Raw genomic sequence first — 25,490 nt, forward strand, 5'->3', positions numbered from 1 at the left:
ATAATTTAAAAAGTTGTTAATCACGTGAAGAAAAGTTAATATCAGTTTCAACTCTACGACGACTTTCCTTTAAGAAACCTCTACTTTTTTCATATAAATTATTGAAATATAAGGTTAGCTTAATGTAACACAATCTTTATAACTACATAGGATTCCTTACTATTAATATTGCAGGTAAATAAAATAAATCCTTCAATCGTAATAAAGACCTTAAAGGTCTCGAAAATCATTTGCCGGCACAGTAAAGTAATTATTTGTGCACTGTAACAGTAAGTTTAACTATTCCTTTCAATTATTAAACATCTAGTCGTTTTGAAATTCCTAAAAATAACGTAGTTCAAATGATTAAGACATTCGTAATATTGCCTTTATGTATACTGAGGTACTTTTAACAATGCAATGTAGACATATAATAATACATCCTTTTAATATATGCGCAAAAGGGTATAGATGGGTATAATATTTACTGTTATTATATTGTTGATACATGTACCTACATATTATTTAATACGAATATATACTATGTGGTGGTACGTCACGACGAAACAGATATATGCGACAAGCAAAGCGCATGGACCACTTTTGGTTGCTGCGTTTCCATGGTGATTTGCAGGACGAACTAGAAGTCTGTCGGGACAACATACGTGGTTCCGATATGATCATTATATTAGTCAACATGCCAACAGGCAAGTGACCGGACACACAAGTGTGAAGTTAGGGATTTTTATTCGTCTTACATAAATACAATAATCTTAATCAGTACGCTTTTTGGTCGTATACTCGGGACCGTAAAATACTTGAAAATGCTTATCAACTAAAAGTCATTGAACATTTTTATTTCATTTATTTTTAAAGGATGCATAAAGCAATCGATCAATCATTTCCGTTTACTTTTTCCAAATAATTCTAATACAAATAATTGCGGCGAGTGATCTCAGGTGAGTGCTAATTACAAAAAAAAAATAATGAATGATTATCAGTCGAAGAGATTTTAGTAAAACATAATTGACTGATTATTTTTAATTTAACAAAGTACCATTGTAATTGTACTTTTTAATACTGAATTACAACAGTTATTATAATATAACAGAAATATGTATCAAAACAATATTTTACTAATAGTCTTATTTCTAATAATAGCATTAATTGGTAAAAATTATTCAACTGTTAAATATTTACACAAATGAATAATTTTTTATGATTAAGATACAGATTATTTTATTTATTTTTTAAATTTAAGTAAACGTGAGATTTTTACATTTTACTCTACTAATTGCACAAGCGTATTGATATTGCCTAGTTATTGTGCCTTTTTGTAAAAAATAATTAATTTATTCAATTTTAAAAATTTAATTTTTTAGATTTTATGACTTATTTCAGTTATACTTTTGCCAAATTATACATCTATAATTGATTAGTGAGTTTGAATTTTTACTTCAATTGCTATAACAGTTCTTCAGTGAAGCGTATTTAATGAAAATGATGTGATTAGTTTCAAATTTAAGACTAAATCGATACCTTATAATATACAAAAACTATGTTAATTTTTAATTTTGATACATAGGTACCAATAGATTATTAATAAAGTCCATTAATGGTATTAATACCAAATAACTGAAAAAAATTAACGTAGCACTTTAAGGTTTACAAGTATAGATAGATTATATATTATTAACCTACTCATTGGAGAAAGCTTTTAGTTTATTAAAATATACAAATACATTAATTACTATTCATTATTAAATAATGCGTATCTGTAAATCATATCCAAATACTGATTTGTTACAAAAATGGCTTTTTGAGATTTTTTGTAATTCAGATACATGATATTTCCTTTCATGTGTCAAAAAACTATAACGGGAAGATGGGGTTAAATAATTAATTTAATTAAATAAATAGTAAAATGTATTGTATAACGAATGATCTTTTTTTATCATAACCCACTCAAGTGAGTTATGATAAAAAATTGCCCTCTTTAAATGTAACGAATATTTCACAAGTATGAATCCTGTATTTAACATAGTATTAAAAATTCGGAAAACGAGGAAAAATTTGATAATGTACTGAGAATCAAACTCAGGTTTCTTGTTATCCAGTCGAGAACTTTCTCACTAAACTAACTGGCAACCATACATAATCCAGAACTTCTGAGTTTAATGGTTAATAACATTAGGCCTTCCGACTTCATCGATCATTCATAAATACGCCGCTTATCGGTCACACATAGCCTCTGTGTTTGGTCACACCACTTCCCCTAACTTAAGACCTGTCCACTGATGTGCGCGAATTATTACTCTCAACACAGAGCAAATAATAGAGGCCGTAAATGTACACGCTGTCGCTTTACAGTATTCCCCACACTACGGAAATAGGATCATCTTACTTCTAAAATGTTAGAATTTTTTTTTGGTTTTCTTTTGTTACACATTATTATTGAAGGGTCATTCCATGTGAAATCACCTAATGTGTGTGCTGGTATAATTCAGAAACTTATGAAATTTATATCATAGACTTCTTAAAGGTTATTGACAACAAAAATAATTAAAAACATGAAAAAATAGCCTATGCTCTAGAGCCTATAACCTAACATTCAAATAAGCTATCACTGTGGTACTAGCATTGTTTTACTCATATTAAATAGTACATCAATTTCATTCTCAAGTTTATAAATTAAAAATTTTTTTGAACATCGAAATTTTGATTTTAATTTTTTTAATTTTGCAGTATTTTAATAGCAAAATTTGAAGGTCAAAAACATTTTTAATTAAATTTTTTTTTTCTTTTCAGACACTTTTAGTTATGTTCTATTAACCCATACCATATTTGAATCGATTTATAATTTTTTTTGTATTGTTTTACGGTCTTGAACACGCGTGGTTTTCTGAAAATAGCCAACTTTATCATCGCATTACACAAAAGTGACTGAACGAATTTTTTTTCAAATTTACATAGTACTTACCTTTAGGCAATTAAAACGTCTGGTGAAAATTTGATAATGGAGAAATAATTTTAACGCTACTTATAGAATTTACAAAATTTACAATTTGCGTATTATGGAAAATCCACAAACTACGTAATTTTCAACACTCAATTTTTATTTCTTGTATTTATTCTGCGTTCTGTAGTAGATTAAGTTATTGGGACTCATAAAAAAATCATAGAAGCAATGGCTAAGTTCGGAAAAGCTCCATTACTTTTCTTCATAAAGTTAATTACATCAATAGACATTGTTGATTCTTCGACTACTATGCTGTGGTATACAAATACTGCATACCAAATATATAAACTCATAAGGATTTCTATTGTACTAATTTCCGAATTTAATGAATTAGTGTGATTTTTAATTAGCGGATCATGTGTTGTATATAATATTGCATCTAACGCATCAATAATTTCTTGAATGTGACATAAAACTTTATTGCTTTAATACTATCACACCTTGTTAGTGACCATTTCTTTACTATGCTCTTTTGTTAATATTAAGAGAATATAATTTTAACACCACTTATAGAGTTTCAAAATTTATCATTTACATATTATGGAAGTCATAAACTACGTAATTTTCAACATTTAATTTTTTGCATTTATTCTACACAAAAATAAAATAATACATACCATTTTAAACAACTAATTTTAAAGTCGTAATTTTTTTAGATATTATGTATTTTAGATAATTTTATTATTTTAAAAATATAATAAAATGTGTTATATTTTTGAGTGTATTATAGAATAATTTTTATTATAAATTTCTTAAAAACTTAAAAAGTATTACATAGTTAATAATTCAAGAATAATGTGTAACCAAAGATAACAAAAAAAAAAAATATATTTTAACTATTATTACTCTGTAAGTAATTGAGTGGGTTATGATAAAAAAACCACTCTGTATAATATATAAATAGAATTGAATTATAATGTAGAATAAATTATAAGGAAATTTACAATAAAAATTATAAATAAATATTTGGTTGAGTAGATATGGCTTCAGTCTTTCTTGTATTACGTATAGCATAATTTTACTAATATGTAGTATTAAGACTATCGTTTTGAAATTATTGCAGTTTTCTTTGTCTCCTTTTTTGTGAATTGTGATGTAATATATTCCCACAATTGCTACTAATCTAACCCCTTAATTCTAATTGCTACCAATTTTACCCCCTTAATTCTAATTGATACTAAATATATCACACCCTTAATGTTAATTGCTACAACACCTTACATACATACTTTACAAACTATACCGCTTGACCTAAATTATAAAAATATTAATAATAAAAATAAAAATTGAAATTGAAATTGAGAACAAGACAAAAAACAGTTATATTTTACACAAAAATAATATTTTTTTTTGTCTTTATTAAAATTTTTAAATATAGTCGACAGTAAAAAAATATTTTTTGAATTTATATTACTCAATATAAGCATTAATTTTATATATGTTGTAATGTTTTTGGAACATTTTCAAAAGTTAAGTTAATAAAAGAATAACTTGTATTGATCTATTCACTTTTCAACAAATTTTAACAATATAAATTCACAAAAATAAATTTTGAAAAAATGACAAAATTTACTGATTTTAAAGATTGTGATTTTTTTTTATTTTAAGGAATGGAGCAAATTTGTTGAATTTTTGATGGTATGGTTGCAACTAGATACCATTTATGTTTTTTGAAAATTTTTTTTCGTAAAAAATCTATTGAGTGAAGTAAAAAAAATTGTAGTTAAACTTTAAAAAAAATTAAGGGGAAAATTAAAGGTGTCGGATGAATAAAGAACTACATATCCACAACAATCGTAATGTATACATTCCCAATCCGGTAATTGTATAATACACTTCTAGAATAAAATAGACTATTTAAGCTAATTAAAATTATTGAAGCTCAACCTAAAAAAAAGACAAAAAATTCAAATTAAATTTATCTTTAAATCGTATGTAGATTTCATTCACATAACATTTATTGATATCAGTGACGCCATCTGACAAGAGACTGTAGCCTCTCATTTGTAAAGTATTTTTATTTAAAAAATATATGTTAGTAAAGGAATATGTCATCCGCTTACAAAAAAAATTTATTAAACGCTTAGCATTATATTATAGCAATGTAAAGTTGACAAAATAGTAATTTTTGGAAGGATCTCTCCTATTCACAATGATAGAGTAAAATTTTTTTCTATTTTTGTGGGTCGAGTGTTTATCTAGATACGAATCAGTTCGATGAGTGCTAAAAAAAAAAAAAAGAGTAGTAACACACATCATAGTACAATTAATCTCTTCATTTCCACATCGAAGCTAAAAAGTAAACTAAATTTATAAAATTTATTATTCCCAAATCAACAATTACATTTTTACTATAACAAGTAAATATTTTTTGGATACCTTCAAAAAGTTTGTTCGTAAATTACCAAACATCCAACAATAGATAACCTAATTTTTATAATGAATTTATGCCGTATAGTATAGGGCCTATACATTTTTCTAATTATTGAAAGATAATCTTAAGAGTGAATAGCAAAAAATATTACACAATTCTTGAGGAGTGGGTAACGATTTTAAAATTGTTCTATAAAAAAATTTGTTTTTTTCTTTGGCATCAAGTGCCTTACATATTTTTTAATGCTTTAACTTGTTATCAGACTTATTATTTTATCATTTTATTGTTATCAATTTAATAACGAGCTAAGATCTTTATCTTACTCTGTGAATATAATACCACAGATCTTGTAAACATGGATAGGACATTCATATTTGAGGACCTTGTGTTTTCGCGGTTCTGAACTGATAAGAAATTGAGGCCGTTTGTTTACATTTCAAATATGATAAGAGCATAAAATACTGTTTTAGCTTCGATGCTAAGTTGGAAGTATTAATTTTACTATGATGTGTTTTTTTTCTGTGTCTGTTACTACTCTTTCTCAGCTCTCACTGAACTGATTTCTTTCAACGATACGTCAAAAGATCACAAATCGTATCTAGTTGAAGACATTACCCTCAATAAATGAAAAAATTTTCCTTGTTCCCCATTAATGGGGGCAATCTCCAAAAAAATTACAAATTTAAAAATCGCTAATTTTCGACATTTTTTCAATTTTTTTTACTTAAAACCGCCATAACTTTTTTATAAATGACCATATCAATATAATTTTTTTTTATATAGATACGAGAGATACTTACCTATTATTTTGTATATTTTTTTCATAAATCTGATCCTTTACCTGCCTACAGGGGGGGATTCAAAATGGCAACTTTTTCACAAAAAATTTACTTTTTCAACTTAACTTTTGAAAGTGTACCGGAAATACTGACACTTTTATACATATTTTAAATTAAAGCTTATGTAATATACTTTATTATACAAAAAGAATTTTGTACTTTATTTTACCTTCAAAATGAAAATTACTACCAAATGCTATTTTTGTGTGAAAATTCTCGATTTTATTTTTTACACTTTTAACTTTATAATGCTATAACTTATTGAAAAGTGTATGGATCAATACAATGTTTTTATGAGAAATAATATTTATATCCCTTTTTCATTCGACATACTTTATCTTAATCAGAATATTAATAAGGAAATAGCAGATCATGTAGTTTGACAGAAATTAAGAATCTCTCAAAACCAAGTCCTGATGTTGAGATAATCTGTAATGTAACTGAAAAAATATTTAAACAGTACACTAATCACATCCATTCAAAAAATCCATACAATTTTTTTTTAATTTAAGTTAAAACTGAACTATATAGAAGTTATAACATATTTTCTAAAGTAACTTGTAGAGATGATGCTTGGTTTGAAGATGACCACAAAAACAATATGATAACTTTAATAGTGTTGAAGTATTTAGATGTTAGAATGTATCACGAAGTTAGAATAAGAAATGAAGAACGCATTAAAACAAGAGCAAAACTAACAAAAACTATTCATTTTAATCACGATTAATTTATGTTCATTACTGTTTTACTATATATTCTATAAGTTTTGGAAAGAATAATTGTTGTAAGTTTTACATTATTATACATTACATAACTTATAATAATTAATAATTACTAACCATTAAAAAATAAAAAGTACATGTTATCATGTAATAATGTAAACAAATAGCCTCAATTTACTATCACCACAGTCTTCACTGATAAAGCATCAATGTCCTATCCATGTTTATAAGATCTATGTGTAATACATACTTTTTATTTTAAGTAATTATAAATTCAATTATACAATACCGGCAATGTAGTTGTTTTGATATACATTATCAATAGATAATAAACTTAAAACTTAAGTAAATATTGGGTTAACTGAAGAAATCTAGATCAGTTTTCATCAATTGTTATGAGTCTTATAAAAATGTATTATTCTATGTAATGTATTTCAATTTTTGTAAGGTTTAATTAAAAAGAAAAAACATTAATTTGGTATGTATTGATAAAATCTAAATTTTGTTTTTTTTTTAATTTAATTTTTTTAATAAATAATTAACTAAATGGGTTAATTAAATTATTTTAATTAAATAATTTGTTCATACTATGAACTATGAAATAAAAAGTTCTTCATACCTGTCGTTTTTTATTACTTTTATATTTTGTTATTAAAATATATTTTAAACTGTATCTTATTTTTAGGTACAAAGTAGTTTTGTAAAAATTATGTTTGACTTTATTAAAAAGTCATTTATAAGTACTGATGGAAATTATGTCAGCCCATTTTTTTGTAACCAGATTAAACAATTTGGATATTGTGAACAATCTAATCTGTGTCAGGAACGTCATGAAATATGTGAAATTTATGACAAAAATGTAATTAATATACCAAAAAAATGTTTCGTCTCAATAAAACTATTAAAAATTAACACAGCATCTAACTTTTATGGTAGAATTTATAAGTATAGCACTGCTAAAGATCCTACACAAGAAAGTCATTGGATTAATTTAAATAATTCCTTTGATACTATAAAAAATGAACTTGGAAATTTTGTAAAGTCCTCTAAGCCAAAAATTTTGTATAAATACCCTAAAGTTGGTGATTTAATTATGGTAGAAACTGTTGATGTAGAATTATTCAGAGCAGTTGTAATTGAAATAAATGGGTGGATAATTCAAAAATTAAAGGTAAAACTAATTGATATAGGTTCTTTTGTAGAAGTTCATTCATCAAAAATATATGAATTACCAGAGAGCTTAAAAAATTATAGTCCAGCTGCTATAGAAATATGTATATCTTCAATGAAACCTATTGGATCTGTTCTAAATTGGCCCATATCAACTACTAATATTACTCGAAGCATTTTAGAACCAGCTATAGTTGCAGATGTTGAATTTATTGGAAAAGTTGAATTTTTGATGGGATCTACATTGTGGGTGAGTTGGCTTTTTATTGAACAATGTGCTATATGTTCTCATTTCATTTGTAAATTGTACAAGAATCCTATGTTATTGCCTAAAGAACTGATTGATCGTAAACTTGCCGAAGAAAGCTCACAAATTCTTAATAATTTAATTGACCTTTATAAATCTACGAATATGTGGATAGAAAATACAGAAGTGGAGTTTGATAATAAATCTTTAATAGATTGTATGAAATATAATATTTCATTATTTTCAGCTGACGATCAAATCAATGATATAGTGGAAGAAATAAAACCACAGTGGGCTCATTTATCTATTGATATATATCATCAAGTAACAGTAGATTATATTGAAAATCCAAGATGCTTTTTAATACGTAATATTAAATTTTTGGATAGAATAAACATCCTACAAAAAGATATTAATGAACTCTTCACTAAAAACAATTTGAGAAAGTTGGATGGTATAAAATTAGGGAAAGTTTGTTTAGCCAAAGCACCTGATAATGAAAACTATAATCGTGCTCTTATTAAAGAGATTTTTGAAGATGAAACTGTAACTGTATTTTATGTTGATTATGGAGAATTTTATAAAGTTCATATTACATCTTTAATGGAAATACCTTCTAATATAAAATCTCAGTTACCTTTTCAAGTAATTGAATGTGGTTTAAGTGGTTTTAATAAAATCTTTGAAAATAATCTAACGGACCAAAATATTATTGAGTATTTAATGCAACTCACAGATAATGAAGTATATTTAAAAGTACTTCAATCATCATCAAATTCAATATTAACAAATGGACATTTCTATAATGTTGTATTATTTAATGATAAAATTAATATTAACCATGAAATGGCTTTAAAATTTTCTGATTGTGTTGACAATAACCAAATACAAAATATTTTAGATGCAAAATACCAATATGTTGAACATATTAGTGATGATGAGAGTATTGATGATGATGATGATATTTTACAAGCACAATATAAATTAATGAAAAGTTTATTAAAAACAACTAGTGAAGAAATAAAAGAAAAACCTGTAAACTTAAGCACCGAAGACAATGTTCTAAAAACTGTTCCAAAATCAAATTTAAATCATGCTATAGAAAATAATATTCAAAATCTAAGTAAAAAAAAAAAAAAATTGTACTGTTTAGACTGTAATCGATTTCCAGTTGTTCCGCGTTGTTTTTGGCATCAAGATGAATCATGGCTCTATATTAAACTTAATATTCTTTCAGTAATCAACTACCATATTAATCATACAATTAACTCAATATCAATTTCTGTGGAAACAAATACTGTTTCATATAACTTTACAGCTGTGTTGTATGCCTTTATAGTTGAAGAGTCATTTAACTGTCATGTAGTTTTTGATGGAATTCACATAAAATCCAAAAAATTATTTCAAACGAAATACAAATGGCCACGTTTAATGAAGTGCTCAAAAAAGCATAAGTATATAACTTATAATCCTGAGTATGTTCTGGAGAAATCTGATAAAAATGTTTGGGCAAAGCTTATTGGCAAGTACAAGATGAAAGCTATAGGAAAACCTTTAAATGTCGATTATTATGATGACAGTGAAAATTCTTCAGATAGTGAAGAATATAGTGTTTTTGAAGACTAGTCATTAAATAACAATATTTGTATCTCACATAATCATTTTTTTTTTTTTTTATACTTTTTATTATATTGATACTATATTTTATTAAATTAATTTATATAAACATAGAATGTTGAAATTATTGCAAATAAATGAACAATAAATTTTATACTTATTAAAATTATGAAAAAAGTTATGCTTATGTTTTGTTACTGTAGTTGGTTTAATGAAGTGTATTTTAATAATACTTTATGATAGAATACCAAAAATAAATGTGCAGAGTAGAATAAGCGTTTTCTAGTATCAACTCAACAACTTCGTATTGAATAACAATAACATTATTTGTCCTCTAAATAATTTTATAGTTTTAAAATCCAACATACCAACAAAATTAAAATTATATTTTAATTAAGACTAGTTTTGTACGTTGTTTTACCAAGTTATTTTTATTTTTAGGTAACGTAAAATTAAAGCACCAGTTACAAAGTTTACATAAATGAATATAGCTATATTTTGGTGTAAGATTTTATCAATGATAGAGCGCTCAAAACTGTCCTTTCATTTGATTATATCCATGGTAACAAATTATATATTTGTTTTTAAGATTTCTATTTCCAAAAAATGTATACATATAAAAAGTATTTATAGAAAGATTAAAACACGATTTTATAGTTACGACCTACAAAGACCAAACTATTTATGATCTAAAGCGTATTAACGTAGGAAAAAAATAATAATCTTAAAAAATATTAGATAGGCCCAGTGGTGCAACTACGGGGGTGCTGAAGCACCCCTAAGTTTCACGTCTTTGTAATTTCAAATATGTATAGTTTTAACAATGTATTTCTATTTTTTTTAATTTTATTATCATATATATGTTATATATTTTTACTTATCTTGCATACTGATTAATAAAATTTACATCATCAAGGTTGTGTTATATCCTAAATGGTATATTATATTATACTATCAACATTATAGCATTTTAAAAAAATGTTTTAAGTATCAAAACGAAAAAGAAGCGAACCAAATAATTTGAAAAATTTCCATTTGGAAACGGAGCTAATTATGAAATACAAAAAGAATCAGTTGAAGCCTATTGGAGGCAAACAATTTATTTCCCAATTATTGATGCTATTATTAAAAATCTAGAGTTCAGGTTTTCAAATGAATATCTTAAGATGGCTAAAGCCATTGATAATTTTATAAATATGGATTATGAAAATAGTCAACATTTTATTCTACATTATAAGGTGCATATTAAATAAGTTATTAAGTACCAAATGTAATAAAATCATTACATTTTAAAAAGTTTAAAAAAATATTCTATGATTTTAGGACATAATAAATTCAAATACCGAATGCTTAAAATCAGAAATTCTAGTAGCAAAGAATTGCTTACGAATCAGTAAAGATGAAATGTAAAAAATTCTAAATAAAAAAATATTTCCGATTGTATACAAGTTAATGCAGGTTGCTTTAACTATACCGTTTGGTTCTGCGACATGTGAACAAAGTTTTTCCTTCATGAAGAGATTGAAAAACTGGTTACGAAGCAGCTTGTTGCAGTAACGTTTTACATATTTAAGTCGTTTGAATATTAAAAGAGATATTGCTAATTGCATTGATTCTGAAGAAATTTTAACTACATTTGAAAATGTTGACCGAAAATTATTTTTAACACTTTAAAATTACTCTCTTGGTATAAAATAATATTTACTAAATATAATAGTAAATAAATTTAATGTGTTATATTAATTTTTCTAAAAATGATATTGCGAATATCATAATAGTATTATAATTTAAATATTGAGTTTGTGTAACGTTGATGGTGTGGGGGCGGAGGCCCCTAAGATTTTGTAAGCAATTCATAATTGTAGCACCCCCAAGATTTGATCTCTAGTTGCGCCACTGGATAGGCCTCTGTTTATCTTTATTATAACATGATAAAATAATTAAATATTTTTAATTACGAAGAATGCATAATAAAAAAAACAGTATTAGGCTTTATAAATTATTAATTAAATAACGTAATAATTAATTGTAATACATTAAAATAAAATAAAAAGTCGTAGAATAGAAATATGGTACACAATTTTTATCCGTAGAAAACAGTCAATATCTCGGGAGCTCTGGAACTATTTTTTAAAATGGAGGACAAACATTTAATGACTAAAAATCAGCCCTCTTAGTTATACAGCTAAAAAGGCGTGTGGGTTATATCTTACAACACACAATTATTTAAATGGCGGTAGACTTTTATTAAACAAAATTATAACACTAAAATAGACGTATAAACACTAAAAGAAAATATATGTATATACAGTAAGGAAAAATAAAATAATCGAAGTAAACATAATACACGATGACAACAGCGGCGGGGTGTAGCGGTCGTGTAGCGTATCGCGGACTAGACAGTCTGAACTGAACTAACTAAACTGACTGATTCTTCCGATATATATATAGCTCCGATAAGGCTCTCGCTAATTCTAGAATATTCTATACCCGCGTAGGTTATCTTATGGCGTTATCGAAGTTTCTCGAAGGTTTTTGATAACGAGAACATTCGAGAATATTCGTTGCGTATGTTTTGGTCGCTACAGGCGAGTAAAGCTGTTTTTTGGTGGTTTTTAGTGATCACAAAAAAAATTTCAGTAGTTTATACATTTTATCCTTAATGATGCATATTCAAAATCGTTTTAAAATTTTTAAGCAGAATAACTTATTAAATTAAAAATTTTAATTTAAAAGTATGTAAATGAAATTCTGAATTAAAAACAAAATTAATTTTAATAAAATTGTTTAATATAATAACAAAAACCTATCTTAAATTAAGCTAATAGAATGTTCTTTAATATAAAAAAGAAAAATTTTATGAAATCTCAATATCTAGTAGGTATTGAAAATTAAAGCCAAAATCCACATATTATTTTTGGTAAAATTAGCCGATTTTTATAATATTGTGAATACTAACGAAATGCTTACATCTTTCAAAATTATTTAAAATTAAAACTTGTTTAATGTAATATATGATTAAAAATAAAAATGATCTGATGGCTTATTCTTTATAAGTGATAAAACACTAAAGTTAAAGAACAAGTAATTTTTGATAGATAAATTTTATTTATCTTTTAATCTTTTAATTACACATCAAAGCGTTTTACGACAGCGATTTAAATGAATCTTAGAGTTCAATCAATACAAATCAATAATCTAAATAATGCTTTAGTTCGACTTTATTAGATCCTTACTGTACTTTACTATTTTATTATTTAAATGTATTTTAAATTATGCATACAATCTTTTAATAATAAAATTTATTATTAAAAAAATTTAATTGTAATGTTTAATATTACAATAATAATTTATATATAAATGAGGTATATATAAATTAGGAGCCTTACAGTTTCCCCTGTGATGGTAACCACTTTACTGTTAAAAATTTAAACTACTACCCGTTTAAATTTTTCCCTACGAAATGATAAATAAAAATAAAATTGCCTACAAACTATGATAAGTCCATAGAATAAGATAAAAAACTAATTTAATCTGGCAATCCAAAAAAATATACATAACATATGTTTTTATGAATCAGCAATAAATAAAATCAAATATACTCGATAAAATATCGATTACCTACCACAAAACATGAATTTAAAATAATAAATAAATATAAAATAAATTGGTTTCTTATTTATTTTAATTTATTTTTAGTAATGCGGCAATGTAGCTCATCTTATAGAATGTCTGGTGTGGATCGCCGAACTAACGTTGATGTGCAAATATTAAGTGCTGCTAGTAAAGCTCTCGCAGAAAAATGTTTCTGGAATGCTTGCAAGGCGTTATCTTTTGGACTATTCTTAATGGCTATTGGCGCAATAATGGCAATTATAGGCAAGTTATATGTAGTAGAAATAAATAAATAATCGAATTTTCAGCTTACCGGAAAAAACGGCTGTAATCTAAGACTGTTTAACTTATGACCACAAATCGCCAAAATGCTTTATCGCTCATTTTAACCAAAAATAGGTCTTTTTCAAATTAATGAAAATAATTTTATTTATCTGATCAAGTAATATTTTTCGACAAAGTATGTCATCTTAAATTTACAAATCGTCTATTACACCCAGAGAAAAACCTCGATCTATATAATAAATTCATTGTTCAATTTGATAAATATATCATTACTATTGAATCAATGATATATTTATCAATATGATATTTTTTTTTCTTGTCTTGAACAATAATTATTTATAAGAATAGTTATTTTGTTCGTATTAATAAAACATTATCATAAACCCTTGATAAAATTTCTCTTTCAATTTTGATTGAGGTTTTTCTTTGGGTGTACCAACCAGACTTTTTCAATGATTTTATGAATTAAACGTTATTTCTACTTCTTTTAGTTCATTTTCAGAGAAATTTCAATCCGATTAGGATTATAATTTTTTATTAAATTATAAGTTTTCGTTGATTTTTCTATAAAATAGTATTTATGACGTGCCATCGTATTGATAAATCACAGTAATGAAATTAAATTCGAGTTACAGAACTCTTGCTTTTAAAAAAATATGAAATATTATGATTTATTTAATATTTTAACAGTAATTTTCCATTATTTTTTCTATATAGGCTATTATGCAGAGCAATTATCATCTGATGATATATTAACAAAAATTGATGGAGGAAATTCAAGTTCGACAGCTACCAAAAGTGCTAAGAAGTCTTCTCATACACTATACAAGTTATCATACGCTGGACCAATAGTAATGGGTGTAGGAGGTAAATAATAAAACGTTTAACATTTAAATTCGTAAATACAAATAAAAAATATATACCCCAAATTGAAGAAATATGAATTAAATAAAAAAAGAGATTTTAATACATACATATGTATGTATATCTATGGTGGTAAATTTTTCTAGAGGTTTATTTACTTGAATAATAAATAATATTCTACAAGATAGAGTGCGAAAATATGAGACGAAATAAAACAGTAATTCAATATCAACAACAGTTTTTGTTTTATTTCATTTCTTAACCGGCATGCCGCACATAAGTAGAAACTTAATAAGGCTTAGACCCTCTCCCAATTAAACATTTTTTTTATATTATTATTTTTTTGTATATTATGTTAACCTTACTAGATTATTTTAGCCCCCTAAAAATTTTATGAAATGTCCGCTTGTAATGTTGCAAGGTAATTGGAGGTACATTAAGGTGATTAAATTCCTCAAAACATTAAGGCTTTTTCTCGACTAATTAACTGATAACTAGATAAGAAAAACCAAAATTAAAAAACAATATGTTTTTAGGATATATGTCCTTTTGCAGTTATCATATGGAGATTTTAACTAAACAAGTGGTCTGAGTAATATTAGATAAAAATTGACAGAAAATTTAAATTATCATTATTTGATGACACAGAAAAAAAATATTCACTATTATTAAATCATAAAAAATAGCATAAAAAGTGTTTTAACTATTTCAGTTTCTAAAACAGAGATATTTAAGATTGAACGTTTTAGAGCATTAAATTAAATGGTTTTTGTACTAGGAAACAATTCAATTATATATATATAACAATATTTTTAACTCGTATCGTATTTATTGTGAAACTATTAGTGATTGCCATGTTAATATAATAATTATAATAAACAATCCATAAACGTGATTATAACATTCTTCTTTTAGGGGACTATATTTAATTCCCCTCTACCCTAAATAATATATTTATAAAATAATAGATAATTACTTTTTTATTTTAAGAGCGCTAAGCTTCTGGTTAGTTATGCCAATGAAGAGGACAATAAATGTATGCTAAATAACCAACGGTTGTCCCTGATTCATAAACTCTATATTTTTGGGGGGAGAATCGTGATACATAAATTTAACTATAGATTATCACAATAATCATTAACACAAATTCAACAGAACTATTAGAGATGCTTATTATATTTAACTTCTTCCTCTAAAATTCATTTTTATATTGTAATGTATATTGTTTTTCAGAAATTTTAGAAAGCCTGATTTTTATGTACCGATCATATGAAATTCATGAGCAAAAATATTATCACGTACAATTACATGGTATCTTATTCATTAAAACATTTTTTGTGCACCTCACCTCAATTTCAAATTTCTAAATACGAACCTAATCATTATTAAAGACAATATTTGTATCACTTATATTATCAAAGATTATACTTTATCAATATACTTCAATCTGCTCATCATTTCATCATTCCAGGATTCGATGTTACATGAATTATGTAAAATGATTTTGATTAACCATAAGCTGTATATAGGCACAGAATTGTAAAAAACTTTTTAAGAGGAGAACTAAATCTAATTTATTTCTTCTATTAAATATTTTTTTAAAACGATATGCATTTATATGATTTAATATGTATATGATTTTTCTGAAATTTCGAGGAATGTATACCTTGCAAATTCTTCACCTCACGTTTATGTGCTTTTAAAATACTTTATGGAAAAATAATGGACATTTTAAGAATAAATGCTTCTATATAGTCACTATGTACCATAGATTGTATATGATGAATTCAAATTTGACAAAAAATGGAAAACATTACTTTTTTAACTGATAAAATAAAGTAATCATTTTTTTTTTATTATTTATGATGAATTAAAAAAACAAAAAAAATATATTATCCAAAATAGTTAATAATTTTTTATGTGGGGTTGAAGTTTATACATTCTTCTTGGGTAGATTCTCACTTATAGTACTATTCACATTTTAGATAAAACATAAAATAAGATTTCAAACTAATTTTTCAATATAATAAAATTTATTAATTAATATAAACATTGTATTAATAAAGTACAACTATAGATTCTCTAATGTATACACTATTGTAAAATATTTTTTAGGTCAAATCTTTTTTGCTAATGAATACAGTATAATAAAATTCTGAATTTAAAAATAAAAGTTTAAGCATTCTACCTAGATAATAAGTAAATCAACAATGTTATCACTAAACTACCAATCTTAAATTATAACGTTTTATTATTATTATTATATTTTTCAATATTTATTAATATATAAATACATTGAAGCTTTTGGGAAAGTTATGTCTTGCTTATTATTCATTTATGATTAAAAAATATCTATAATGTAATTATTTTCTTCCGGATGAGCAATATGTTAACACATCTCAGAAAGGATAACACACTTTAAGCCTCCTGTCATTTTTGTTCAATAATCTCCTATAAATAACTTCTTCCTACAATGTACAATATTTTTTCCATGAACCCTGTCAAACTCAATGTTTACATAGGAAAACGTATTAAAAAAAAGATAAACTTTCTTTTCTATGTTAAGTAAAAATCATAAGAATTTTTTATTACGGGGATTTACTATTCTATAATTTAAATTTGACGTGAGTAATTTTTTATATAACAAAAAGGAAATCTAATAATGCAAAATTTTATTAAAATATGAATTAAATTACAATTGGCACGAAATATTTAAAAAAAAACAACATTAGTATTAATACATTGATATTTAAATTAGTCTTGACACATTAATATTCATATAATTTTTTAAATATTATTGTAAGTCACACTATTATTACTATAAAAACTTTTGAATTTTACTACTTCTATTGCCATATTTTTAAAATATTTTCAATCCACTCCATGAATTAAAAATGTGCGAGAGTTCAACGGACATTAACTACGTGTCACCGTATGAATCAAATTACAAAAATTAATTATATTAAAATGTAACTACCACGTAGCGTTAAAATAATGTTTACATTAATTTCAATGAAATAATTCACTGTATTCAGATTCACAGCTTAATTAATTGCATGCTATAATATGTCGTTAAGCTATAAAATATGTGTATAAATTTTCATGTTTAAATGAAATAAGTAAACATAATTTAGCTGCACAAATTATTTTTAACACTGGAAAAATGTTGGAACTTCATAAATCTATTAAATAAATAATCGATTTTGCAATAATAAATGATGTATCTTAAAAATGCATACAGAGTAACATTGACCATTAAAAATATTAATAAGAATTTATTTCAGGTTTCATTGTCGTTGCAGCTTGTGTAATGACATTTGAAGCACGTGATCGGGCTGCTAAATTCATGTCAAATCAGTTAAAAATAATGGGAGGAACCGGTACCATGGCGGGACACCGACACAGCCGACAAACGACGTCCGTTGGTTATCCGTCTAGGGGCGATAGCGGTCGCAGCAGCTATCAAAACCACTGCGACGGTAGCCGACAAAAAATAAATAAAAGCCCATCAGCACCAAATCTAGCTGCCGGTACACGATTGCCGGGACGATTGCCCTTACGCCACAAACTACCTCTACACATTATGTCACCTGGTAGTCGCACACTCTTTAGTCCTCGTGCGTTACGACGTCAAGCTATGTCAATGGATAATCAAGACTATAGTCCATTCTTCTCACCTCCTCGTACGCGACACAGCAGCTCCGGACTACTAACCAAAGGTAGTAGAGAATCGATGAACGACCCGAGGACTAGAGGTTCCCAGGGCTCCATGGCATTGGACTTGCATGTGCCCAACGAGTGTTCCGTCACAATGAGAGTGCGCGATAGAAGTCGGCGGTCGGATACTGCTCGACGACACGTTCTTCGAAGGCAGACACCGGTGGAACTGGATGACGCCGTAATAGCGTACGCTGTGGAACGACAGCGAGCCAAATGGTGCACTCGGTCAGCCACTTGTGACGTTCCTCATATCGGCAGATCTAAGAAGAAGCGTCAAGATTCGAGCTGCTCCGATATAGTGGCTCGCAGAAGATCCGGTTCTCCCATTTGTGGTTGGCGTTCATCAAACGAAATGATGACCGGCAGCAGCGAGTGGCCGCCTAGAAATGTCATCGATTCGGCCGTCATGTTACCACAGCAAACTGACCCACCGACTGTCCATAAGGTTGTCTCAACGTCGCACAAGACAGACAGTAAGTTGTCGTTATCCAGAACGTGTTCAGATATCGTGTCCATTGATAAATCATTCGAAGAAGTTAACTACAGTAGTTCGTAGGTAACTTCATGAGTAATTTTAGATACCAACATGTTAAAATTGAAAATAAAAGTAAATCTTTTGCAATAAATTATTGAATAGTTAAATAGAAATTTAAGAATATAGAATCAAATTTATAAAAAATCATTTGTGTATGTGTTTAAGTACAAGAAAAATATCATAACATACTATTAGATTTAAGGGGCAAAATTGTCTTTCAAATTTATTTCTGTTAAAATATTCGCAAATCGTATAGAGTGTGCATTTAAAATTTAGATAAAAACATTCAGTTAACTTTATATTCAACTTTCATTTTAGTTTGTTCTAAAGTAGAGACATTTTTAAGTTTTGATAACGGATATTATCAAATTACTTAAGTTTTGCAATTGTTAGAATGTGTGTGGAAGTAAGACAAGGTAGTGAGTGAGATAAGTGCAAGTCAGAATTATAATCATTAGTATTGGGGAACTCAGAAAATACATTTTGCTGTTTGCAAAATTTCCTGAAAATTTGTTTCGTACCAATTTACAAACAAATAATTAATATTTCCTTAAATATTACTTATAATTCATAACAATACAGAAAGTTTTTTAATTAGTTAAACATTCAACCACATTTTTTTTATTACACTTATGGAAAACAATCTCTAATCATTATACATACGTATTTTATAATATAAATTAAATTAAACTTTCTTTAAATCTTTATTATTATATTTCTTGAAAATTGTAAAGACAAATCACCATATAACTACAAATTTATTTTTGACCTTTTCCTAAAAATCTAATATATTCGAATACATTATTTTCTTTTACTAATAAAATTAAAAAGAAATCTATCTTGGAAATCATTTAAATATTGTTCATATCATTTAAATAATTAGGCATATCAAAATTAATTCACTCTTCAACATTGTAACAAGTTTAGTCAACTCAATCATTTAGGGTATAAATTCCATATCAAAATGTATTCAATATAACTACATATTCAAATAAAGCGAGTTTTGTTTAAAAATATAACAAAATTTTTTTGTGTAACTAAGCAAATGACATAAAAAGACAAAATCCATACTTCCTGATAAAGTCATCACTTTTCCAATGAGTTATTTAAATGTTTATATCTTGAAAAAAAATAAAACTATTCATCGCTTTACAAATATATTTGCTTTTGTTAATGAATTATAGATTTTTCACGTATAATTTTAATTGTTAAAATCATTATGTAAATAATTTATCTTGATGTAAACTAAAAATTTTTGTAAAATTATTTTTTAGTTATTTTTCGTATAAAAGACATTTTAAACCAAAACAAAATTTTAACTTAAAATTATTTCGATAAGAATTCTAAATATTTAATAAAAATCAGTTTTGTAGTCCATGCTGTTTTGTAACCACGTGTCAAGCAGTATGACAATATTTGAATAAAGATGAGTTTTTACGTTCTACTTAAAAATCATGTTTTATATGAATGCAATTGTCGATACATTTATAAAGCATTAGTTGTGAATTAAATTAGTGGTTTTTAACTGTTATTACGTATTCAATGCGTCAAATCGATAGATTTTATACATTCGCCTACTTTTTATTATTATCCATTTAATGTGTTTTTATTCATCTTTGTAATATTTATATTGTTTCCCATTAATCAATCATATTCTGTTTATAATGTTTGGCATTGTTGTTCAGGGTCATTTCAATATATGTTTTTTTTAAATAGCTTAGTGACAGTGCTTATAAGAAAATTAATTTAGTAAGCCTACATGGCTAAAGTATGTATATCTACTTATGCAAATAAGTGGATCAATACAAGGGAAAAAATTGACCTAGTTAAAACACCTAGTTTAATACAGAACAATAATTTAAGTAGGTTTTATAATTTTTGTGGCTAAATATTCCGATCAATATTCAAATTGAGAGATTTTTTTTATGTTAAAAAGATAATTTTTATTAAATTGTTAAGTGAAGGGTCGACGAAAATAACGTATTATGTAGCAACGTGTAAATTTTAAAAAAATCAAAAAAATTATATGCAACAATATTTTTGAATTCATTTTTTTTTTTTTGCGGAATAACGTGCATTGAAGTATTTGATTATATTTATAAGATCAGAAAAAAATGTACTAACTGCTACATAGAACGTTATACTCTTTAAGTGATAAAAAAAAATTAATGGTCTTTCAGTTTGTTTTTATTTCATTTTCAAACTTTTTTCTTTAAAATTCAATATGAATAATATTATAAAGATAATATTGTTTTTTTTTTGTTGTTGTAAATGTTATACATATTACTATCGTTAAAGTTTTAATGTAAATTATTTGTTGATTTGCTATAATATAAAATGTATTTTGTTTTATTTATTTTTTACATTCTAATATTAATTATAATTATCTGTAAAAATGTTGAATTGTGAATCTTATTTGACTGTATGTATTTTACTATAAGGCCATTTATGTAATTAATCTTTTTTTTTTCTTTTTCTTAATTCATTGTTTTTAATTAAGTAAAGAAAAATTAAGTAACACGGCATAATACAACAGAACGACTTAATTCATAATATCACTATCAAATAATTTGTTTAATATTTATTTGTAATGTATACATTACTAAACAAACAGCTGTGATATTTCTTCAAAAATTGCTATATAAATGTTTTTTCTAAACATTGAAACTATAAACAAATAATTTGATTTGGTGACAATAAAGCTTATTTGGCACATACAGTAAATATTTAAAGGTTGGAAATCATCTTAGTAGATTTCATACGAATGTAAGCTGTAGAAAAAATGAAACAATTTTTATTTACATTTTACAATATAAAATCAATTATTTCAGTATTTGCAACATTCATTAAATGCTTAATTTTAATAGATTAAAAACATTTAACTTATTTCAATATTAATAAATGTGTACTCCAATTAATATGACCATTATTATCGTACATTAAATGGCCTATAAGAATAATTCATAATTAATACATAATTCCGGTCTGAGTCTAATTGAACTAATATTTTTCAAATTTAATCAAATCTAAATCTATTATTTATAAAATTAACTTATAGCCTGATACACTTGATAAAATCATAATTTTTAATACTCAGTAATTATTAAAAAATTTAAACCTAAAATTGTTTTAATTGCAAATTTGATTATCTTATTGAAAAATAAGATACAAGTCTTTATTTTCTCAATACAATGGGCAAATGAAGAATTGTATTAGTATTTTTTAATCCATAAACACTTCATAAAATACATTTACAAATAATTAATTAAAAAGTTAGAAAATATGCCCATACGTAACGAAAATTTTAATAAATTCTATTTTAACAGATCAGACAAAATATTCATTGAAATTGTTTAACTATATTTAATCTACTTCAAATTGAAGAAAAACAGTTTACTAATAAATATGTTACTAATGTAATACTTTAATGTTACATATGCTCCTATGTTGAACATTGTTATAATCTGTCTTTTATCAAAAGACAAATGATAAATATACGTATGTAATAAGAAGTTGTAAATGTTTTTAACCCTGTTTTTTTTATTGAAATCATTGTTTTATAAGTGAACTGTTCGCATTGCATTAATGTATCAATCAATTTATATTAAATAAATAAATTATCATTACCTGTTTTACACAAGTTTTAATTTTTTTAACATTTTCATTTCATATCAGTTTTTTTAATAAAAAATTATTCAATTTTGATAAACATGCAAATAAATATTATCATTAATTTTTTTACTCAAGTTTGGATCACGTCATTTGCCCCTCAATTTTGATGTTTTACAATGGTGAGACATCGAAATTTACTAATAAAGTTAATTAAAATTTAGATCATACTCTAAATTTTAATAAACGTTAAGTTGCGTTTTTGAGTATCTTAAGTCGGCTGAAATTATGTTCGACTAAAAATCTTGAAGGTTTATCATTTTAAATCACAATGAAACTTTTTTCAAATAAGATAATCTTGAATATATTTTATGAAATAAGTTATGATCCAAAAAAAAATTAGCTATACCTTTGCTTGGATATTAAAATTATTTCATTTAAGCATATGGTACGAAAAATAATATCATGTTAAGCTCACTTACTCAAATAAAGACAAATACTAAAGTTACTTGCTATGCTTAACGATAAATGCAATGTTTTGATTTGTATTTTGGTTGTCACGGCTTCTACAAGTTGGCTGTATAGTTTAATAATTTATGTTCACTATGCTATAAACAATTATTGTTTAGATCGTTCTTAATCCTTTTACACGTCGGAAGTCTCTTCATCTAGTACCAATACTCCAAGTATAAGTCCAATCATAACAATGGGATGTTCCGGTAGTACACCTATTCCTATGTCTGATTCGATGAATGGCCATGCTAATAGAGAAGTACCAATACTGAGTGGCCTGAATGACAACACAGAAAACAAATCTTTTTCAGCAAGTTCAATCATTGATAAAGTAACCAACTTGGATGAAATGTCTAAAAAACTCAAAGGTAATTTTTATAGTAACTTTAATTTTTTTATATTATAATTATTCTTATTGTTTTGAATTTTTTATCTGCAGATTATAGGTGCCTCTCTTATCAAAATTAACTTTTTAATAGTACAAAACTCTTCGGTAACACATTTTTATGGTAAAAAAAAATTATTGTTCTTTATAGGATTATAAAAAGTTACAAATAGGCCATTATCTATTTTCCACGCAAAAATTAATAAAATGTGACTAAAATATAAGCATATGTTTTTATTTAGACATATAATAACGGGGATCATACAATACATTCCTAAAAATTATCATTTTTATAAATAATTATTTATATAAATAATTATTTATATATTTTATATTATGTTTAAAACTGTTAAACTTAATTTTACTTTTGTGCACAAATGTTTTTAGAGATATCTGGAAGTGTTGAAAATTTAATGGAAGGAACACAAGAAAAATTGTGTTCTTTATTTAAGAAAACTGAAGAAAAATCAGAGGAAATAGCTGACGAAATAAAACAAGATTTTGAAGAGAACGTTACTATATCAACTACTTTGCCAGACTAAGTGGCAATTTCCCTATATATCAGCTATGGTACAAACACTTTTTTACCATTTCATATTTTGTTAAATGAATGGATCGTACAATTCATTTGGGACAGTTATTATACGAATCGTTAAATTATATATAACTACACAAATGGAATATAATTACTATTATTATATAATAATAGTAATAATTTATATAATTGTTTATGTAATTAATTTTATTATAATATACTTAAATATAGTAGCTTATAAAAATCTATAAACAAAATTTATCTACTTTAAAAAACTTAAAATTTTCCTAAAAATATATCAATAAATTTATTTAAAGTTACTTTTGATTGAAAATTTAAAAATAACTCAGTGGTATATCTACTTAAGCGCGTTATTTATTAAAAAAAACAATAGTACAATAGAATCGCGGCAAAATAAGGAAAAACTAAACACTTATGTTCCAAAAATTATTAACGTTAAACATAAAATACGATAGCACAATAGGATCGCGGCACAGTATGGACGTGGCATAGTTGGGACAAGTATAGATGATATCTGACAGTGATTAAAGTTACTATCATAAGAAACGCTTCAATACAAATTTTTAGATAGTGTTTAATTTTAAGAAATTGGTGGATAATTACAAAAGAAAAGTGAACTTCTATTTCCTTAATTATATCCTGATTAATAGTTCTTAGATTTAAAAGTATAAATTATGAATAAAATATTTATTGTAGCAATTAAATATAGTATGAAATTAATATTTAACAATTCAATATTGTAATTTTTAGGGAGAAATAATAAAAACTGAACAAGTGGTTTATTTTGTAACTTCTAAGAAAAACATGAATAAAAATTAAATGGCTTGATCCAATACTTTATAACAATTTTTTTTGTTAAAACTTTTAAAACAGATATAAAAAAAATATACCAAATGAAAGGTAATGATATCATGCATCCATATCAAAAAATGGTTTGGTCATTTTTAAAAAAATTATGGCAATTTTAAGTAAAAAAAACCCAGCACAGGGGGGTCGCGGCACAGTGGTGACGTGGCATAGTTGGATCAAGTATAATGATATCTGACAGTGATTAAAATCACTATCAAAAAAAAAAACGCTTCGATGCAAATCTTTAGATAGTGTTTAATTTTAAAAAATTGGTGGATTATTCCAAAAGCTTCATAAACTGCTAGTTCCTTATTAATATCCTGATTAAGATAAAGTATGTCGAATGAAAAAAGGAATATTAAAAAATAGTATTTCCCATAAAAAAATTATATTGATCAATACACTTTTCAATAAGTTATGCTATAACTTATAAAGTTAAAAATGTAAAAAATAAAATTGAGAAATTTTACACAAAAATAGCATTTGGTAGCCATTTTCACCGTGAAGACAAAATAAAGTCCAAAATTTTTTTTTTACATAATAAAGTAGATTACATTAGCTTTAATTTAAGATATATATAAAAGTGTCAGAC

At 25.4% G+C, this 25,490-nt stretch overlaps 2 protein-coding genes across 5 annotated transcripts; both read left to right on the plus strand.

Moving 5' to 3' along the window:
* Positions 1–549: 549 nt before the first annotated feature.
* Positions 550–22,599, plus strand: LOC126899073 (putative ATP-dependent RNA helicase TDRD12). 4 transcript variants are annotated; one of them, XM_050673635.1, is made up of 5 exons: positions 550–938; positions 10,409–10,529; positions 13,667–13,846; positions 14,585–14,734; positions 18,016–22,599. In XM_050673635.1, exons 3-5 carry the CDS (start codon positions 13,669–13,671, stop codon positions 19,005–19,007), a joined length of 1,320 nt encoding a protein of 439 aa, XP_050529592.1. In that variant the 5' UTR covers positions 550–938; positions 10,409–10,529; positions 13,667–13,668; the 3' UTR covers positions 19,008–22,599. The 4 variants fall into 4 exon arrangements, with proteins under 4 accessions (XP_050529592.1, XP_050529588.1, XP_050529571.1 ...); XM_050673631.1 differs by lacking the exon at positions 10,409–10,529 and having other exon boundaries at positions 551–938; positions 18,016–22,598; XM_050673614.1 differs by lacking the exons at positions 10,409–10,529; positions 13,667–13,846; positions 14,585–14,734; positions 18,016–22,599 and adding exons at positions 4,607–7,411; positions 7,619–10,145 and having other exon boundaries at positions 551–938.
* A 454-nt stretch (positions 22,600–23,053) lies between these two features.
* LOC126894009 (uncharacterized) lies at positions 23,054–24,226 on the plus strand. The gene is made up of 2 exons (XM_050664630.1): positions 23,054–23,476; positions 23,881–24,226. The coding sequence occupies exons 1-2, from the start codon at positions 23,302–23,304 to the stop codon at positions 24,033–24,035; spliced, it is 330 nt and encodes a 109-aa protein (XP_050520587.1). The 5' UTR covers positions 23,054–23,301; the 3' UTR covers positions 24,036–24,226.
* The last annotated feature ends 1,264 nt before the right edge of the window (positions 24,227–25,490 follow it).

Source organism: Daktulosphaira vitifoliae, unplaced genomic scaffold (assembly GCF_025091365.1).
Source record: "Daktulosphaira vitifoliae isolate Bord-2020 unplaced genomic scaffold, ASM2509136v1 Scaffold_1, whole genome shotgun sequence".
Classification (NCBI taxonomy): Eukaryota; Metazoa; Arthropoda; class Insecta; order Hemiptera; family Phylloxeridae; genus Daktulosphaira; species Daktulosphaira vitifoliae.